This window comes from Somniosus microcephalus, chromosome 7 (assembly GCF_052327205.1).
Source record: "Somniosus microcephalus isolate GS21.2 chromosome 7, FLI_Smic_1.0, whole genome shotgun sequence".
NCBI classification, from domain to species: Eukaryota; Metazoa; Chordata; class Chondrichthyes; order Squaliformes; family Somniosidae; genus Somniosus; species Somniosus microcephalus.
In genome coordinates, this window is record NC_140993.1 from 240,915,981 (window position 1) to 240,934,510 (window position 18,530).

An 18,530-nucleotide genomic window follows, 5' to 3' on the forward strand; every position below is an offset into this window, starting at 1 on the left:
AGTACGCATATCATCTGCATTTCTTTCACTTGTCCACACTAAATTTCATCTGCCATTGTTCTGTCCACTTACATATTTTGTCCAACTCGCTCTGTATTTTTTGTGCTGCCTTTTCTTATTCCACTGCCCTTCCTACTTTGGTATCATCTACAAATGTAACCATTTTGCATTGCTTTTCTGAATCCAGGTCATTTTATATAAGTTAGAAACAGTCGTGGTCCCAACATTGAGTCCTGAGGCAACCCACTCAGTATTCTCTGCCCCCCATCCCATCCCATTCCAACATAACTCCTTTAATGTGTACTCATTGTTTCCTACCCTTTCAATCCATTCCCAGGGCTTACCCTGAATCTTCACAATTTTGAGTTTAATTAATATTCTTTTGTGTGGAACTTTATCAAAAGTCTTTGAGAAGTCATGGTACTCCATGTCATAGGGCTTACCGCTGTCCACTTGGGTTCTTACTTCCTCAAATGTTCAGGAGGTTGGTTAAGCAGGATCTTGCTCTTCTGAATCCATATTGATTGTGGTTTATTGGTTATTATTGTACAGATAATTGAAATTGGGAATTCTAATTATTGAGGAAAGATTAGGCATTTTGTGACTGGTATCGGTTTTGTTCTTGCAGCATGAAAGGGATATCCTGGCAGCCTTTATCTCCAGGGTACCTATTTAAGTTTATGTTGCTCCAATTTGGTTGCGTCCATTGGACAAATATTGCCTGTATTTTGCTGGACCATGAGATAGATTGCTGCTTGGTGCTGTGGCATTCAAGGTGTGCTGTGTAAGGAAGGAAGGAGGGATAGGGAAAACTGCATGCCAGTTCACCTGCTGCCAGATCACTCAGCATCTTAAAGGGGAACTGCCTTCTAAAATGAAAAAACTAAAAATAATTTTAAAATATGCAGTTTTTAGCCATCTCCTTCCAAATGCACCACTAGCCTCACATGCTTCTCAATGCACAACTCCTCCCACCCAATCACTCACCTACCAACAATCTATATGAAACATGAGGCACACCTCCTATTCCTAGCTTCACCTCACCCCATTGGAGGAGACGGTGCTGGCCATTCTTGGCAGGGGCGTGGCTGAGTCCTTGGCCAGCGGCGGGGCTGAAAAGATACAAGATGCTGGTATCCTTATACATTATCCTCCTTCTCGCATGTCCCTCTTGCTTTCCCATCCTCCCCCCACCACAACTCCACACTTGTGCCTTCCTCATTTCACACACCCAAGAAATGCAGCCTGCCCAGCCAGTGGTTGACCAAGAAGAGGAAGAGGAGAGTGAAGAAGAAGAAACACCGTCACTCGAATTCGCACTCCCAGCCACCAGCTCCTTAAGGTCAACCAGCAAGGCCATTTGCAGTGTCCCCACTGAAAGTCAGCAGCCTTCCACCAGCCATGCTGCAGCCACTGGAGTAGCACTGCATGACATCAGCAGGATAGGCAAAGGCACACACAAGACAGTCACGAAGGGAATGCACAAGTATGATTAGTTAATTTCTTGATGTCATATTGGATGGATAGATGTATAAAGTTTGATTGGAAATTATGCTTTGTAGTGGCTTTTATTTCAGCATTGTGGCCAAGAGGACGCTGTGATGGTCAGTAACAGAGGGAAGGTAATGTGTGGGACAAATGTTGAAGGGGGAATTGGGGTTGTGGTCACTGGTACCACAGGCGAATGATTCCATCCCGGATATCCCGGCCAGAAAGGGGCTGTCTGGGTTGCATCCTTTCATCTGCTTCCTCCTCTTCTGCTTCTTCCTCTTCCCTCAGCGAGTGGATGCTGTAAATCTGAAATAAAAGCATAAAGTGCTGGAAACACTCAGCAAGCCAGGCAGCATTCACATCTGAAATGTGAACTCTGTTTCTTTCTCCACGAATGCTGCCTGACCTGCTGAGTATTTCCAGCTATTTTTGTCTTCTCAGAGGCTTTCCTTTACCATTCGAGGCCTTGCAAGCGTCCAGCAGATCTCCCTGTATACTTAAAACATTTTTTTAAACATGTATTGCCCCAAGCCACTACTTCAATAAAATATAAAAAATCCAGTCCAAAAGCTTAAATGCAAATTACCTGAAAGATGTGTGTGTCTCTTTAAGAAGTGCTGACAGCATCTCTGTCAGTCTGCTGCACGCTCGCTTTTCAGAGCGAGCCTAGGACCCAGCGCTAAACTCAGCGCTAAGGTCCAAGTTCGCAGAGCGTAGCGTTAAGCCGGCGTTGCACGCCAACTGACATCACGCTCTCCATATTTGCATCTCCAGGGCCATCACTGCTATCGGTAGCACTAAGGCCCTCACCAAAATGGCAGCTGCCGAGTCCCGCGCCAGAGAAGGGCGTTACAGTGGCGGCTGCCAATTTTTTCCAGGATTGCGGCGGTAACTCGTGCCGGTCAGTAGCCCAATTTCTGGGCCAAAGAATGTAACAAGAATACCATGGTCGGAAACCTTCTATCATGCTTCTTTTCTTCTTTGATTCTGAACAGATTATTTCACAGACTTTGTCCCCAACATGGAACCAGATGCTCCTGTTCAATAACATCCACCTTTATGGTGAAGAAGTGGAAATAAGTGAGGCTCCTCCACTTGTGGTTATTGAGGTTTATGATTCAGATGCAGTCGTAAGTATAAAATATTAATCTGTCTGTATCATGGGGGGAAAAAAATCTTCTCTCAAAGCACAGTTATTAGCGTTTGCATTTTTATTATTTATTGGCCCATGTTCTTTCTTGAATTGCTTATTTCTATCTCAATCCCATGTCATTTCATGCCTTTCCTTCAGACTGCCTGTGTCAATTTCACTCTTGATCCAGCCACTGAGAAGCGGCAGACAGTAACCCAATGAGATGCATCCTACTGACTTCCTCTTCCCTTTCCATGGGGAGGTGATTCCCGTCAATTGAGACTGTTTGTGGGAGCTTGCTGTGCGCAAGTTGGCTGCCGCCTTTCCTACATTACAACAGTGTCTACACTTCAAAAGTATTTCATTCGTTGTAAAGTGCTTTGGGAAATCCTGAGGTTGTGAAAGGCGCACTTTCTTTACCCTTCTTGGCATGGGTGATTCAAGTGTGCAACCTCAGGTGGTATGAGCCCATATCTCCTCTTCTCATGGCACAGATCACTGGGGCACCAATTTACTGCATCGCCCTGCTGTCTGGTGTTTGCAATTTTTTTTTTATTATTGACTCTTAATTGTGAAATATGACAAATAATAATTGTTATAAATCTCATCATCATGAAGAAACGACTCATGAAATAACACTGGATGGCCAGCTGGTGGCGCCGTCCAAGGAGTATAAATACTCAGGTGTGGCCCTGCTTGCCCAGGGACATTGTGTAAGACAGGAACTAGTGAAGTACAACTAGACCTCCTTGTTTTGAAACAAGTTGATTAAAGCCTTGCTTTATACTCAAACCAAGTGCGTAGTGAGTTTTATTACGTCAATTTAATCAACCTGATATCGACTCCATGCTCGGAGTGATTTCGGGAACAGCCAGCTATGACTTCAACTGCAGAAGGGAACTCTGGCATAGTAATCAATCCATCATGGACAAACTACTCAGATCCGCCCGTCTTGACCTGGACCCGAATTCACCTACAACTGCTAAGGTATGGAAACACTGGTATCGTACCTTCAGCAACTTCCTCAGGGTATGTGGTGAGAATGTTCCTGATAAATTAGAGATACTTGCCAATTATGTATCTCCTCATGTGTTTGACTATATTGAAGACTGTGTAGACTATGACTCCACTATCCTAATATTACAGCGACTATATGTTAAGGCCCCAAACGAAATTTTTGCTCGGCATCTACTGGCCACAACTCGACAACAACCCGGGGAATCACTTGACGAATTCCTTCAGAAACTTCGCAGGCTCAGCAAGGATTGTAATCTTAAAGCTGTCACAGCTGAGCAGTACCAGGAGGAGTTAATTCATGATTCCTTTATTAATGGAATTATGCCTCCCTTCATACGCCAGCGTCTGTTGGAGAATAAAACCCTCGAGTTACAGGCTGCCTATGACCAGGTATGTTCCCTGGACTTAGCAAAGAGGAATGCAGATACCTATCTTTTACCTCGTGCATAGGGCTGCTGCTATCACTTTTATGACTCCTTCGATAGGTCTCGGGCGGAAGCCCTCACTGATGATGACTCTAACCTAACGGATGACAACCCTACCCTAGTAGCCTTCACTGATGACGACCCTGCCCTAGCGGCATCTTGGCAATCTGGAAGGAAGTGTTTCTTCTGTGGAGGTGTGTTCCATTATAGGAAATTTTATCCTGCTCGTAACGCAACCTGCAATCATTGCAGAAAGAAAGGTCACTTTTCTAAGGTATGCCAGTCAAGAGCCTCTGTTAGTAAGAAAGGCCACTTTTCTAAGGTATACCGGTCGAGAGCTCCTGTTAGTTTTGCAGCTACTATCTATAAAACTGCTCCTCCCCCAAGAGCCACTACTAAGGTTACAGCTGCTATCTATGAAACTGCACCTCCCCCAAGAACCACTACTAAAGTTACAGCTGTCAAGGGTAAAACTGCTCCTCCTCCCATCACAGCTGTTTTTCCCCAAAGTCTATCCCATGCAGCCACGAAGGTTTTGGTAAATGGACACATTTTGAGCGCACTAATCGACTCATGCAGCTCTGACAGCTTCATTAGTGAGCGGGCTGTCAGTAAATTAAAACTGCGTATTTACCCCTCAGACAGGGAAATTGCAATGGCTCTGACGACACTGACCACCAACTCTTCTGGCTTTTGTCTTGTTGACCTTATTCTCAATGGCCGCACTTATTTCTCCACCCGGCTCAGGGTGCTCAAAAACCTATGCAGTGATGTGCTCCTGGGACAGGATTTCCAGAAACAACACAAAAGACTCACTTTCGAGTTTGGAGGGTCAAAGCCGGAGCTTACTATTTCCATAGTACCGTTTTGTGCACTTTCGGCGGCTTCGCTTGACGAGCCCTCCTTGTTTGCCAATCTTTCCCCCCGATGTGAGCCCATAGTCACTAAATCACGACGTTTCAGCCAAGATGATCGATCCTTTATCGAGGCAGAAATCTCTCGTCTTCTAGCTGACGGTATCTTTGAGCCATGTTCATCTTCCTGGCGGGCTCAAGCCGTTGTTGTTAAAAATCCTCTGAAGCAACACAAGAAACATCTTTGCATCGATTACTCGCAAACTATTAACCAGTATACCAACCTGGAGGCTTACCCACTACCACGCATCGATGATATGGTCAATAACCTTGTCCAGTACAAGGTATTTTCAACTTTTGATTTAAAGAGCGCATATCATCAAGTACCGTTAAAGGACTCTGACAAAAAGTATATGGCCTTTGAGGCCAATGGTTGGCTTTATCAGTTTTGTCGCCTTCCATTTGGGGTCACCAATGGGGTGGCCATCTTTCAACAGGCAATGGATAGCCTACTCAAACAGGAGAACTTAATGGACACTTTTCCATACCTGGATAATATCACCATTGCTGGCCATGACCAGAAGGAGCATGATGCCAATCTCCAGAAATTTTTTGACGTTCTCCGTCGTCGCAACTTAACCTTAAATGAGTCCAAATCTGTGAAATCAGTACCATCAGTCAACATCCTTGGCTACTGGGTGGGTAACGGTGTCATCAAACCGGATCCGGAGCGACTTCGTCCACTTCAGGAGCTCCCTCCCCCTACGAATCTCGGCTCTCTTCGTCGGGCACTCGGCATGTTCACCTATTATGCGAAGTGGATACTCCACTTCTCCGACAAGATCCAGCCCCTGCTTCACGCGAAGTCACTTCCATTGGAGGCAACGGCTATTTCAGCTTTCAACCTCCTCGAGACAGCTGGAAAAAGCCACGTTTCGTTCCATTGATGAAAATCTTCCTTTCGTGGTCGAGTGCCATGCATCGGAGGTGGCGATCTCTGCTACCTTGAATCAAGGTGGTCGACCTGTTGCATTTCTGTCCAGAACTTTGCAGGGTAGCGAGCTCCATTATCCTCCTGTCGAGAAGGAGGCTACGGCCATCATCAAAGCTGTACGTAAATGGAGTCATTTTCTCGCTCGTCGCCATTTCACACTTATAACCGATCAGTGCTCTGTGGCCTTTATGCTGGATAACCGGAAATGCACTAAGATCAAGAATAACAAAATACAACTCTGGAGGATGGAATTGGCCGCATTTGGATACACCATACATTATTGACCCGGCAAAGAGAATGTGGCCCTGGATACCCTCACGCGGGCATTCTACTCTTCTATGTCAACTTCGACTCTTGCGGATCTTCATACTGACTTATGCCATCCTGTCGTTACCCGTATGTTGCACTTTGTGCGATCTAAAAATCTCCCATTTTCTACGGAAGATGTGAAAAGAACATGCTCCTCCTGTAGAATTTGTGCGGAATTAAAACCACAATTCTTCCGTCCATCGGATGGCTCGCTCATACACCCTATGCAGCGACTCAGCATTGACTTTAAAGGGCCATTGCCTTCCTCAACGCGAAACACCTACTTACTTATTATGGTGGACAAATATTCACGCTTTCCCTTTGCTTTCCCCTGTCCCAATATGCTTACTTCCACAGTGATCAAATGCCTTGATCAAGTCTTTTCCCTTTGCGGTACGGCCAATTTCATCCACTCTGATCGGGGTCCCTCCTTCATGTCAAGTGAACTCAAAAGTTATCTTTCCCAACGGGGAATCGCCACAAGTGAAACGACACCATACCATCCCATCGGTAATGGACAGGTTGAGAGATACAACGCTATCATTTGGAACGCTGTTCGTCTTGCACTGAGGTCACGCAACCTACCAAACCAGCAGTGGGAAACTGTGCTCCCTGTTTTGTTGCATTCCATCAGGACTCTTCTTTCTACGTCCACCAATGTCACGCCTCACGAGCGATTCTTCAGCTTCCAGCGTTGCTTCACTCATGGGACGTCCCTACCGTCATGGTTGGCAGCTCCCAGCCCCGTGCTGCTCCGAAGATTCGTCCAATCTTCCAAAAACGATCCCCTCGTCGACAAGGTGGAACTCATGGATGTTAATCCCATGTACGCGCACGTGCGGTACCCTGATGGCCGGGAGTCCACCGTTTCGCTCTAGGATCTGGCTCCCTGTCCAACCGGTCCCACGGACCCAACTGTTAGAGGGACCCACGGTAATGATGCCGACACTCTGCGCTCTTTTGAAGATGACGCCCTACCTGGGACATCAAGAGATCTGTCGGCTACTCCACTGGATCCACTCAGGGAGCCGAGCGCTCCCCGTGGGATGGCCACCTGAAGCCAGGTCGCCGGTCAATCCCCAGCTATCAAACAAGATGAAGCCAGCTCTGCGCCTGTGGGGACCCGCACCCGGAGTCACGATCTCCCCAGTCTCCCTCGGGTCATTCAAGGCGACACGGGCCCTGTCGATCTACCAGTACGGACCAAGCGACCCAGGGACCAAGACACAGTCCGAGGAGACGTGCCTTCCAGCCACAAACAAAGATCTAAAAGACTGCGGCTATTCGTGGTCCGCCTAATCCGTTAGGAGGAAGTCGTCGGACTTCCATATCTTTTAGGCAGGAAGAATGTTATAAATCTCATCACCATGAAGAAACGGCTCATGAAATAACGCTGGACGGCCAGCTGGTGGCGCCGTCCAAGGAGTATAAATACTCGGGCATGGGCCCAGCTTGCCCAGGGACATTTTGTAAGACAGGAACTAGCGAAGTACAACTAGACCTCCATGTTCTGGAAACAAGTTGATTAAAGCCTTGCTTTATACTCAAACCAAGTGCGTAGTGAGTTTTATTACATCAATAATCATCAACCAAACATCACAGTTTTTCTACAATTAACGTGCCTGCACACTTCATCTGCAAGTACACAAATGTTGGTTTTATTATTCATGTATCCACCTAGTAAACTGAAACAGAGAAAAGCTCCAACACTTGCAGTTCAGGTCATGATTTAGGATCATAGAAATAGAAACATAGGAGCACGAGTCGGCCATTCGGCCCTTCGAGCCTGCTCCGCCACTCAATATGATCATGGCTGACCCTCTATCTCAATACCATATTCCCGCTCTCTCCCCATACCCCTTGATGCCTTTTGTGTCTAGAAATCTATCTATCTCCTTCTTAAATATATTCAGTGACTTGGCCTCACAGCCTTCTGTGGTAGAGAATTCCACAGGTTCATCACCCTCTGAGTGAAGAAATTTCTGCTCATCTCACTCCTAAATGTCCTACCCCGTATCCTGAGACTGTGACCCCTCGTTCTAGAGTCCCCAGACAGGGGAAACATCCTCCCTGCAACCAGTCTGTCTAGCCCTGTCAGAATTTTATACATTTGAATGAGATCCCCTCTCATTCTTCTAAACTCTAGTGAATACAGGCCCAGTCGACCCAATCTCTCCTCATACGACAGTCCTGCCATCCCAGGAATCAGTCTGGTGAACCTTCGCTGCACTCCCTCTATGGCAAGTATGTCCTTTCTTAGGGAGACCAAAACTGCACACAGTACTCCAGGTGTGGTCTCACCAAGGCCCTGTACAACTGTAGTAAGACATCCTTGCTCCTGTACTCAAATCCTCTTGCAATGAAGGCCAACATACCATTTGCCTTCCTAACTGCTTGCTGCACCTGCATGTTTGCTTTCAGTGACTGGTGTACAAGGACACCCAGGTCCCGTTGATTTCACTGTCATTTCTAGACACTAGAGAAACTGGTTATCCACTTCTATCAGTTCATTTTCACCCTGTTAGGTCAGCACAGATGAAGCATGTGTATTAGCAAGGTGACTGGAAATGATGGATCTTCTTTCATGCTACCTTTATTTCAGGGTAAAGCGGAGTACATTGGCAGCACTGTGGCTCTTCCTGTTATGAGGCTGGCTGGACAGGATTATGCCCCCCCTGTGCTTCAATATTACCCAGTGTATTGTGGCAGCATCCCTGGTGGTGAGCTCCTTGTAGCCTTTGAACTTCTGCAGGTACGGATGTATTGGGGGGGGTCAAGTTTTATATTATTCCATTGAACTCCTTAACTTAAATTGCTTCACTGATGATATGCTGTGCTTGTAGGAGCCTACATCGCTAAGTTAGTTATATAGATGGTCAATAATGGTATACTAAAACTCTAGAATTAAAAATATGAATATACATAATTACTTATATAAGTTAATCTGCACTTATACACACACACACTTTAAAACAGTCTCTGTTCATTACTGTGGTGTATGTGTCTTTAAGAGCAATTATGGTGTATGTGCCTTTAAGAGCCCCAGGTGTGCGTAATGCCGGTAATTGCCACTTGGGCTATATAAGCCTGTGTATTGTGTATATCCTTTAGAACCCCCCCCCCCAGACTTGCTTAGTAAATACCTATGAACCAACTCCTGTCTTCAGTGTCTTTATCTACACACGGACACTACAGTGGCGACGAAGTGGAAACGGACTTACCTGCAATTCGGCAGCACCTCAAGGACATCGATTCCTCCAGCGTCCAGAAGACTCAAGGAAGTAATAGAAACTGTGGTTTCACCAGCTGGCCAAGCTGGTGACAGGTACTGTGCTAATCCTTCCTGGGCGTCAGGCTGGAGCTCCAGCGGCGGGCTCTACAGCTGAGACAGGCAGCGAAATCGGAGGCAAGCAATAACGGACTGGGAGGGTGCACTCGAGAGACGGCTGGCGCGGCAAGCAGGTCAGCGTTTAGACCTCCGTCGGGAACGAGTCTCCAACAGTGAATAAACGGAAACCACAGTAAAACAGCGTTGTTATCGGTAGCAGCGGCAGGAAAGCGCGGGAAGCGCCATATCTTTTCTGAAATGCCTAAATCTGGTAATATTGAGGCTTTTGATGGCGAAATAGAAGATTGGACCACATACGTGGAAAGAGTAGAGGTTTATTGCACTGCAAATGGAATAACAGATGAAAAAAAAGCTTCAGTACTTCTGAACTTAATGGGCGCGAAGACATACGGGCTGTTACGAAATTTAATCACTCCAGCCAAACCAAAGGACAAGACTTTTAAAGAAATTGTTGATACCCTGCAGGAGCATTTAAACCCAACACCGCTGCTGATAGCGGAACGATTCAAGTTCTTCAAGAGAAATCAACACAAGAATGAAAGTAACGCTGATTACCTAACCGAATTAAAGCTATCAAAGTACTGCCAATTCGGAGCAGGGCTATCGGATTATCTTCGAGACAAATTTGTTTGCGGTCGCTTAAGTGAGGGAACACAAAAAAGACTGCTTTCTGAAAAAGATTTAACATTGGACAAAGCTTTCAGTATGGCTGTATCATACGAAGCAGCAGCAAAAGGAGCTGCAGAGATACAACAAGAGACACAGGACTTCGGCACCCATAAAATGACACAGGAGTTCGGAAGATGTTATCGCTGCGGCAGATCCACCCATAACCAGAGGGACTGCTGGTTCAAGGGCAAAGCATGCAGGCAATGTGGTAAGATTGGACACATTGCACGGGTATGCCAATCTGGACAAAATAAATCCACTGACAGAAAACAAAAAATCAATAAAGAAAAGTACAGGAAGGTACAAATGATGACGGACAATAGCTCCGAAGATCAGAATAGCGACAGCGACTCCGGAAACAAGAGACTAAGCTGTCTCAAATTACATAATGTACTTGCGAAAGAGGATTACCAAACCATTTGGGTTACCCTCACAATAGCAGGGTCCCCAGTTAAAATGGAGCTAGATACAGGATCAGCTCTAACCGTAATAAATCGACGAGATTACGAGAGGCTATTTTCGCATATACCTCTAAAAGACACATCCATTATCTTAAAAACATATACGGGGCAGAAAGTCTACCCCAAAGGAAAAATAAGGGTGCCTGTGGTATACAACGGCAAAGAAATACAAAAGTTGTATTTATACATTCTACAAGATGGTGGTCCACCGTTGTTGGGACGTGAATGGATAAGGAAGATACGTTTAGACTGGCACTCCATTCAGGCACTGACGGTGACCAGTAAGGAAAAAAACAATGATGACATCATACCTGAACGATTAAAAGACATCTTGGCCAACGCCAAAGAAGTGTTTCAAGAGAAACTAGGAACCTTGAAAGGCATCACCGCCTCAATAAAAGTGGAAGATACAGCAATTCCAAAATTTTTTAAGGCAAGACCGGTGCCATACGCAATACGTCCGGCAGTCGAGGCAGAGCTGAAGAATTTGGAAAAGGCAGGCGTATTATCCAAAATAGATTGGAGCGAATGGGCAACACCCATCGTTCCAGTCATGAAAAAAACATTGAAAAATAACTCTGAGGAACAGAAAAAATTCGCATCTGTGGGGACTTTAAGGTGACTGTAAACCCGGTCCTTCACACGGTACAGTATCCTCTTCCGAGGATAGAAGATATTTTCGCCTCACTATCCGGAGGGAAACGTTTCACAAAAATTGACTTGGCACAGGCATATCTACAGATGGAGGTTGAGGAGACCTCTAAAAAGTATCTCACAATAAACACACACAAAGGCCTGTACCAGTACAACCGACTGGTTTTTGGAATAGCATCAGCTCCAGCTATCTGGCAAAGAGCTATGGAGCAAGTCCTGCAAGGGATTCCGGGGACTCAATGCTACCTAGACGACATCCTTATAACAGGAGAAAACGACAACGAGCACCTTGCCAATTTGGAGCAGGTGCTCACTAGGCTGAAAGAACGGGGCCTACGAGCAAATCGCCCCAAGTGCGAATTTTTCCAAAATCAGATATCATATTGTGGCCACATAATTAATAAGGAAGGGTTGCATAAGTCACCTGAAAAAATTGAAGCAGTTATAAAAGCCCCAGCACCTGAAAATGTTTCACAATTAAGGTCATTCCTGGGATTAATAAATTACTATCATAAATTTTTACCGAACTTATCAACTATTCTACACCCTCTTAATGATCTTCTATAGACAGGAGTGATTTGGAAATGGAACGAAGACTGTAAACGTGCCTTCCATAAATGTAAAGACTTAATCACATCCGAGAAAATTTTGGCTCATTACAGCCCATCACTACCAATCAGACTGGCGTGCGATGCATCCCCTTACGGCATAGGAGCGGTATTGTCCCATAGATTCCCTGATGGCTCGGAACGGCCGATAGCTTTTGCGTCACGCTCATTGAACTCAGCTGAGCGTAACTATGCCCAGATAGACAGGGAAGCACTCAGCCTGGTATGGGGAGTGAAGAAATTCAACCATTACCTACACGGACAAAAATTTACCTTGCTGACTGACCATCAACCCCTCATCTCCATATTCAACCCTAAAAAAGGTGTCCCCATTATGACGGCACAAAGACTACAGAGGTGGTCCCTTTTTCTAGGGGCACACCAATACAACATTGAATACAAAGGGTCAAAACAGCATGGGAATGCTGACGGTTTATCACGCCTACCGTTGCCAACGATAGCAGAGGCACCTACAGTAGACCCAGTAGAGATATTCCACTCTACCATAGTGGAATGTCTACCGGTGACAAATTCTGCCATTGAAAGGGAGACAAGAAATGACCCTACTCTCTCACGGGTCTACGATTTAACAGTGAAGGGATGGCCAGCACATGGCGAACCACTGTTGCCAGCATTCTCGCAAAGAAGAGAACAGCTGTCAGTGTGCCGAGGAACCTTGATGTGTGGATCCAGAGTGGTGATTCCACCCAAACTCCAGGATAAAGTGCTAAAGGAGCTTCACGAGGGGCATCTGGGTGGAGTGAAAATGAAGAACCTAGCTAGGGCGTTTGTATGGTGGCCAGGTATCGATGGCGACATCGAAGACATGACCAAGAGCTGCCTAGGATGCCAGAAGGTCCAAAATGCTCCGCCACAGGCCCCTCTACATCCATGGGAGTGGCCCTCATCTCCCTGGCAAAGGGTGCACATCGACTTTGCTGGTCCATTTATGGACTCAATGTTCTTAATCGCAGTTGATGCACACTCCAAGTGGCCGGAGGTAATAAAGATGTCCTCCACCACCACGGAAAAAACCATCACAGTATTAAGGACCATATTTGCCAGGAATGGGCTGCCGGAGCAGATATGTTCTCATAATGGACCGCAATTTGTGTCTGAAGAATTCAGAAAGTTCTTAAAGAACAATGGGGTAAAGCACTACACGTCCGCCCCATACCATCCCGCCACCAATGGATTGGCTGAAAGGTTTGTCCAGACCTTCAAGAAGGCCATCAAGGCCATGGGTAATGAAGACATAAAACTTCAGCACAAGGTGGATAACTTCTTATTTGCATATAGGAATGCAACGCATATGGTTACTAACCAAACTCCCGCCATGATGTTCTACAATAGAAACCTAAGATGCCGGCTGGATTTGGTCAAGCCCAACATCCGAAGGGACGTGGAGAACCGGCAATTTCAGGGCATGAATGAAAGGCCAACTAGGGCCTTCCAGATAGGCCAACCGGTTTTGGCCCGGGACTACCGTACCGAGAAATGGCAGCCTGGAACTATCTGCACACGATTAGGACCACTGATGTATACCGTGGACATCGGAGACAGCATAATAAGGCGCCATGCTGACCAAATCATCAAGTCATCCGAAAAGGGATAACCTACACCACCACTCTATACATCTAACGATGAAGTAGAGATACCCATATCTACCTCCGATCCGGTGATACTGGAGCCCGATGAACCCGACACTGGCCTTCAAGCCGAATCAGCCTTGCCAGAAGAACCTACTACACCACCAGAAACTACTACACCCCCGAGGCGTTATCCGGACCGAGTCAGGAAGCCTCCTGAGAGACTAACTTATAATTAATTAATACAGCAATGTATATTATTTTGCATATAACATGTAATTAATAATTACTTAAAATATGATGTACTAGTTAGCTAGAAGGGGAGGAATTGTGGTGTATGTGCCTTTAAGAGCCCCAGGTGTGCGTAATGCCGGTAATTGCCACTTGGGTTATATAAGCCTGTGTATTGTGTATATCCTTTAGAAACCCCCCCCCCAGACTTGCTTAGTAAATACCTATGAACCAACTCCTGTCTTCAGTGTCTTTATCTACACACGGACACTACAATTACCTTTCATGAAAGAGGAGCTGAGGAAAGCCAGTCGCTGAAGAGTTGGTTCGTCCCAAGATGAAGTTCCAATGACATTTCACCAAAACTGTGCTCACACCTGTCACAGTAACTCTGCCAAGAACCAGCCCAAATTTCCTCAGTGCACATTATAAAAAGGATTTAGAGGCACTGGAGAGGGTGCAGAGAAGATTTACAAGGATGTTACCAGAAATGCGAGGGTATACATATCCGGAAAGGATGAACAGGCTGGGTCTCAATTCTCTTGAAAAGAGAAGGCTGAGGGGTGATCTAATAGAGGTCTTTAAAATTATGAAAGGTTTTGATAGAGTGGACACAGAGAGAATGTTTCCACTTGTGGGGAAGAGCATAACTAGAAGCCATCAATATAAGATAGTCACCAAGAAATCAAATAGGGAATTCAGAAGAAACTTCTTTACCCAGAGAGTGGTGAGAATGTGGAACTCGCTACCACAGGAAGTGGTTGAAGTGAATAGTATAGATGCATTTAAGGGGAGGCTAGATAAGTATATGAGGGAGAAGGGAATAGAGGGTTATGCTGATCGAGTTCGATGAGGAAAGATGGGAGGAGGCTCAAGTGGAGCAGAAACACCGGCATGGGCTGGTTGGGCCGAATGGCCTGTTTTTGTGCCATATATCCTATGTAATCCTATGTAGTCAGAGCCAGTCTGCCCCTTGGGGGAGGAACGTCCAGTGTAGCTGCAGCAGCTGGAAGGCCAAGACAGCCATTTTGGGTCTCTATAATAATGCAATGTCTGAGACTGGAGCTTCTTCAGGCCACCAAGCTCACAATTTTAAGGATTCCTCAGCTGAGGTGTAACTCCCTCTAATCCATTAAAAGAGGACATCATTTTTTTGTAGCTTTGAGGGAAGGAGGCCTATGAAGGGCATGATCCGGGCCGGAGCAGGTAGGTGGCCTTGGCAGTGAGTGCCCCTCACCTCCATTAAACAAAGCCTTCTGAAACTTGGATCACATTCTAAATTGATGCTCTACTTTTGCCACAGTCAAAGTCAAGGAAATGTCACCTTAATCTCCCAAGGCTCCTGCTGTAAATCATCGGTCAACCACCTCAGAACTTCCTGCCACTTTAGGAGATGAACACAGAGTAGGCACCAAGAGTATGCACCAAGGGGAGGCATGGTCCTTTAAACAGTAAGAAGGTTGTCAGTGAGATGTTTGTGTCACTGATAGGATTTCTGAAGAATTATTTGGGGCAAGGTGGTGCAACGCCTGCATGAAGAAGTATCAGAATAATCTTCAAATGGGGGCTTTGGTAGTTGTTCAGGAGACTCAATGTCAGCAAAGGACTGAGTTGAGGTGGAACGTGATGGCAGGACCCATCTGGCAATGGGCTCAGATCTTAGTCAGCTGAAGGTCTCCTTATGAGATGTATCTGCAGTTGACTGGCAGCTTCCACAACTCAGGTACTGTGAGGAGAGGGCAGCCTTCTGAAGCATTGCTAAAGGAACATAGTGAAGGAGCCCTGCCTGGATCTGCATCTCTGTGGTGGTCCTCTTGATCCTCCTCCTCTTCCTCCTAAAAACAGAAGAAGAAGTGGAGGCCTAAGAGAGACCCCATTGATACCCAGGAGTCTGTAACATTAAAACTTTAAAAAAAACTTTGCAAATACTTGAAAAGAAACTTGTATTAAAAATTAAAGAAACTTTAAGAAAAAACTTGAAGTTGGAAAAAAAACCTTTAAAAAATGTTTAAAGACTTACCTCCAGGTTGCTCTGGGTCCCTTGTGGCCTTTAACTATGGAATGCCTCTGGTCCAACACTAACATACCCCAATGCCTGTTCTGCAGAGCTGTTGAGCACCATTGGCAGCCACTGGGCAACAGCAGTAGGAAATGGACCTGGAGCCCGACCAAAATCGCTGCCCACCCGCCATCATCTGTATGTGTTGGCCAGTAATGACTACCCCCAGTTGGCCTGAGGAAAATGGTCGGTTCCATATTTTGGGGTGGGGATCCAGCGTAAGTTTCCACTGCCTGATTTTCCTCCGTTATCTGCCCTGGAGACGCCTGAAAACGGGTGGCAAAATAGAGGAAAATCCAGTCCGTAGTGAGCGACTAGTTTGCTAAATGAGGTTGTGACTTTGAATATAGAATTAAATGATCATCTGTAACATAATTAATAATTAATAATACCTGTAGTATCAGGGCGTGAAGACTCACCACTAAATCTTATTGGCATAAACTAAATCAGTGATCTAGGGGCATAAGGCATAATGACCTAGAAATTCGGTTGGTAGCGCCGGCGCTGAGCACCTAAAGAGACCTAGAATTGGGGCGATACCCTATGTTGGGGAGTTCGCTATGAAGATAGCGACAACTCAGATATTGACTATACATTTAGCGCCTGCGCTAAGTGTTTGCGCGCGCCCGCGAGCGCAAGCAGATCATGACGTCATTTCAGTGTGCAACGCCTTTTAGGAGCGCCTGAGCGCATATTGGGTGGCGCCCGGAGCCTTAACGCCCAGCGCTATTAGTGACAGTTCGAGGGAGGGCTAACAGGCCCTTCTCGGAGTAGGGGGGCGCTATTTAAAGGGGACAGCTCTAGTGCAGAATCTTCAGCCACTTGGCCTGCTCATTGCGATCGTTGCTGGAGAGAGTTGGCGAGCTAATGTGGAGCGGAGTTCTGGGAATTGAGCTTTACAGTACTTGGGACCTTCAAACCTGTCCGAAGCACTTGCAGCACTACACCTAAAAGCCTTTTGACCAACTGGCATCGGAATGGGAGCTTCTTTGGAGGGCGACGGCCTCATCGCCCAACACTGTGAAGGGGCAGAGAGACGGCGGGAGAGAGGGCTGGGATTGGCCAGAAGGAGGAGGGGCAATGGAGGTCGGCCAATCCGACGGGAAGCTGCGAGGGTCTTTAGGCAGCAGGTGACAAGCCTTGACATGTCGGAGGAGCAGTGTTTGGGAAGGCTCCGATTCTGGAGGGACATTGTTACTGATCTGTGCCACCTGCTTGGTCAGGATCTGCAGCCGCGTGAACGCTGCAGAACCTCTCTGTCCGTGATCGCTAAACTGACTGATAGGATCCGTTGGCATAAAAATTGAGGCTTTCAGTCAGCCATTGGGGACATTGCGACTGTCGCTCAGGTTGCAGTCCACTGTTGCATCCGGCAAGTTACAGATGCCCTTTATAGGCGAAGGCGTCAATTCATTACCTTCCCTCGGACCCTGCACAAGCAGGCGGAGTGCGCGCAGGGTGTCGCTTCTATTGCGGACTTCCCCATGGTGCAGGGGGCGAGTGACAGCACACACGTGGCTTTGAGGGCGCCATGCCATCATCCTTAGGACTTCTGCAACCGCAAGGGGTTCCACTCCCTCAACATGCAGCTGGTCTGTGACCACCGCCAAATCATCATGGCAGTCACCGCACATTTCCCAGGGTGCAGCCACGATGCCTTTATCCTGTGGTTGACCTCAGTTTGTAACCTTTTTGAGGGGCTGCCTCGAAGACGAGGCTGGCTTACTGGGGACAAGGGCTATCCTCTCTGGCCATGGCTGATGACAACACTCCGTGTGGCCGACACCCCAGCAGAAGAGCTGATCAGCAGCGGCCATCAGGCGACCAGGCACAGTAAACAGCACACTATTGGTGTTGTCAAAAAGCCTTTCCAATGTCTGGAACATTCGGGGGGATCCCTGCAGTACTCGCCGCAGCAAGTGGGACACATCGTCGTCGTCTGCTGCATGCTCCACAACTTGGCGAATTGACGCAGCCAGCCAATTCCAGCTGTCCCTCAACGACCAGCAGAGCAGGCGGAGGAGGAGGAGGAGGAAGAGCAGGCGAAGGAGGAGGAGGAGGAAGATGGAAGAGCTGCTGAAAGTGGAAGGGCCATACGTCAGAGGCTCATCTGGCATCGTGTCGAGACCCCTGTGGCGGAATGATGAGAGTCTTAACTCATGCGCACTTTGGATGTTTGACGGCCTCTGAATGCCAGCATCACTGAAACTAGTCACATGCACCATGCCACATTGAAACTTCTGTTTATTGGCACAAAAGTCGTTCATTACAGCTAAACAACGTAAGGTCAACAGAAACCATAACTTTCAAAATAACTGTGAACTCTTTGGCAAAGCCGCAAAACTCAACAAACCTTCTGCAAATATAACAACAGGTGAGGGTGTCCTTGAATTTGGACAAACAAACGTCTCAGTACCTCCCTCTACAACTGGCCCCTTGAGGGAGAATGACTTCTCTTTCGCGCCTGGCCCCTTCCCTCCCTGCTGCTCCTACGTAATTGGACCCCAGTGGCGGGCTCAAGGCTGGGGGACGCCTGCTGACTGTCTGGAAGCGCAGAAGCCCCTGAGGGACGGCCTGGCCGACCTCTGGGCTTGGAGGGTGCGGACGCAGGATGCTTGATGTGACCATGGCTGGAAGCAGTGTGGCCTGCAGGTGGTGGCAGCTGCAATGCAGGCGTCCCAGCGCTGG

The 18,530-nt window shown here is 47.0% G+C and overlaps 1 protein-coding gene across 1 annotated transcript in view; it reads left to right on the forward strand.

Moving 5' to 3' along the window:
• Positions 1-18,530, forward strand: part of LOC147115184 (fer-1-like protein 6) — a 233,904-nt gene that overhangs the window by 94,552 nt on the left and 120,822 nt on the right. Inside the window, exons 21-22 of the mRNA XM_085993989.1 lie at positions 2,487-2,621; positions 8,825-8,974. Of these exons, the coding sequence (XP_085850115.1) occupies positions 2,487-2,621; positions 8,825-8,974 (285 nt within the window). The remainder of the gene's footprint in view (positions 1-2,486; positions 2,622-8,824; positions 8,975-18,530) is intronic.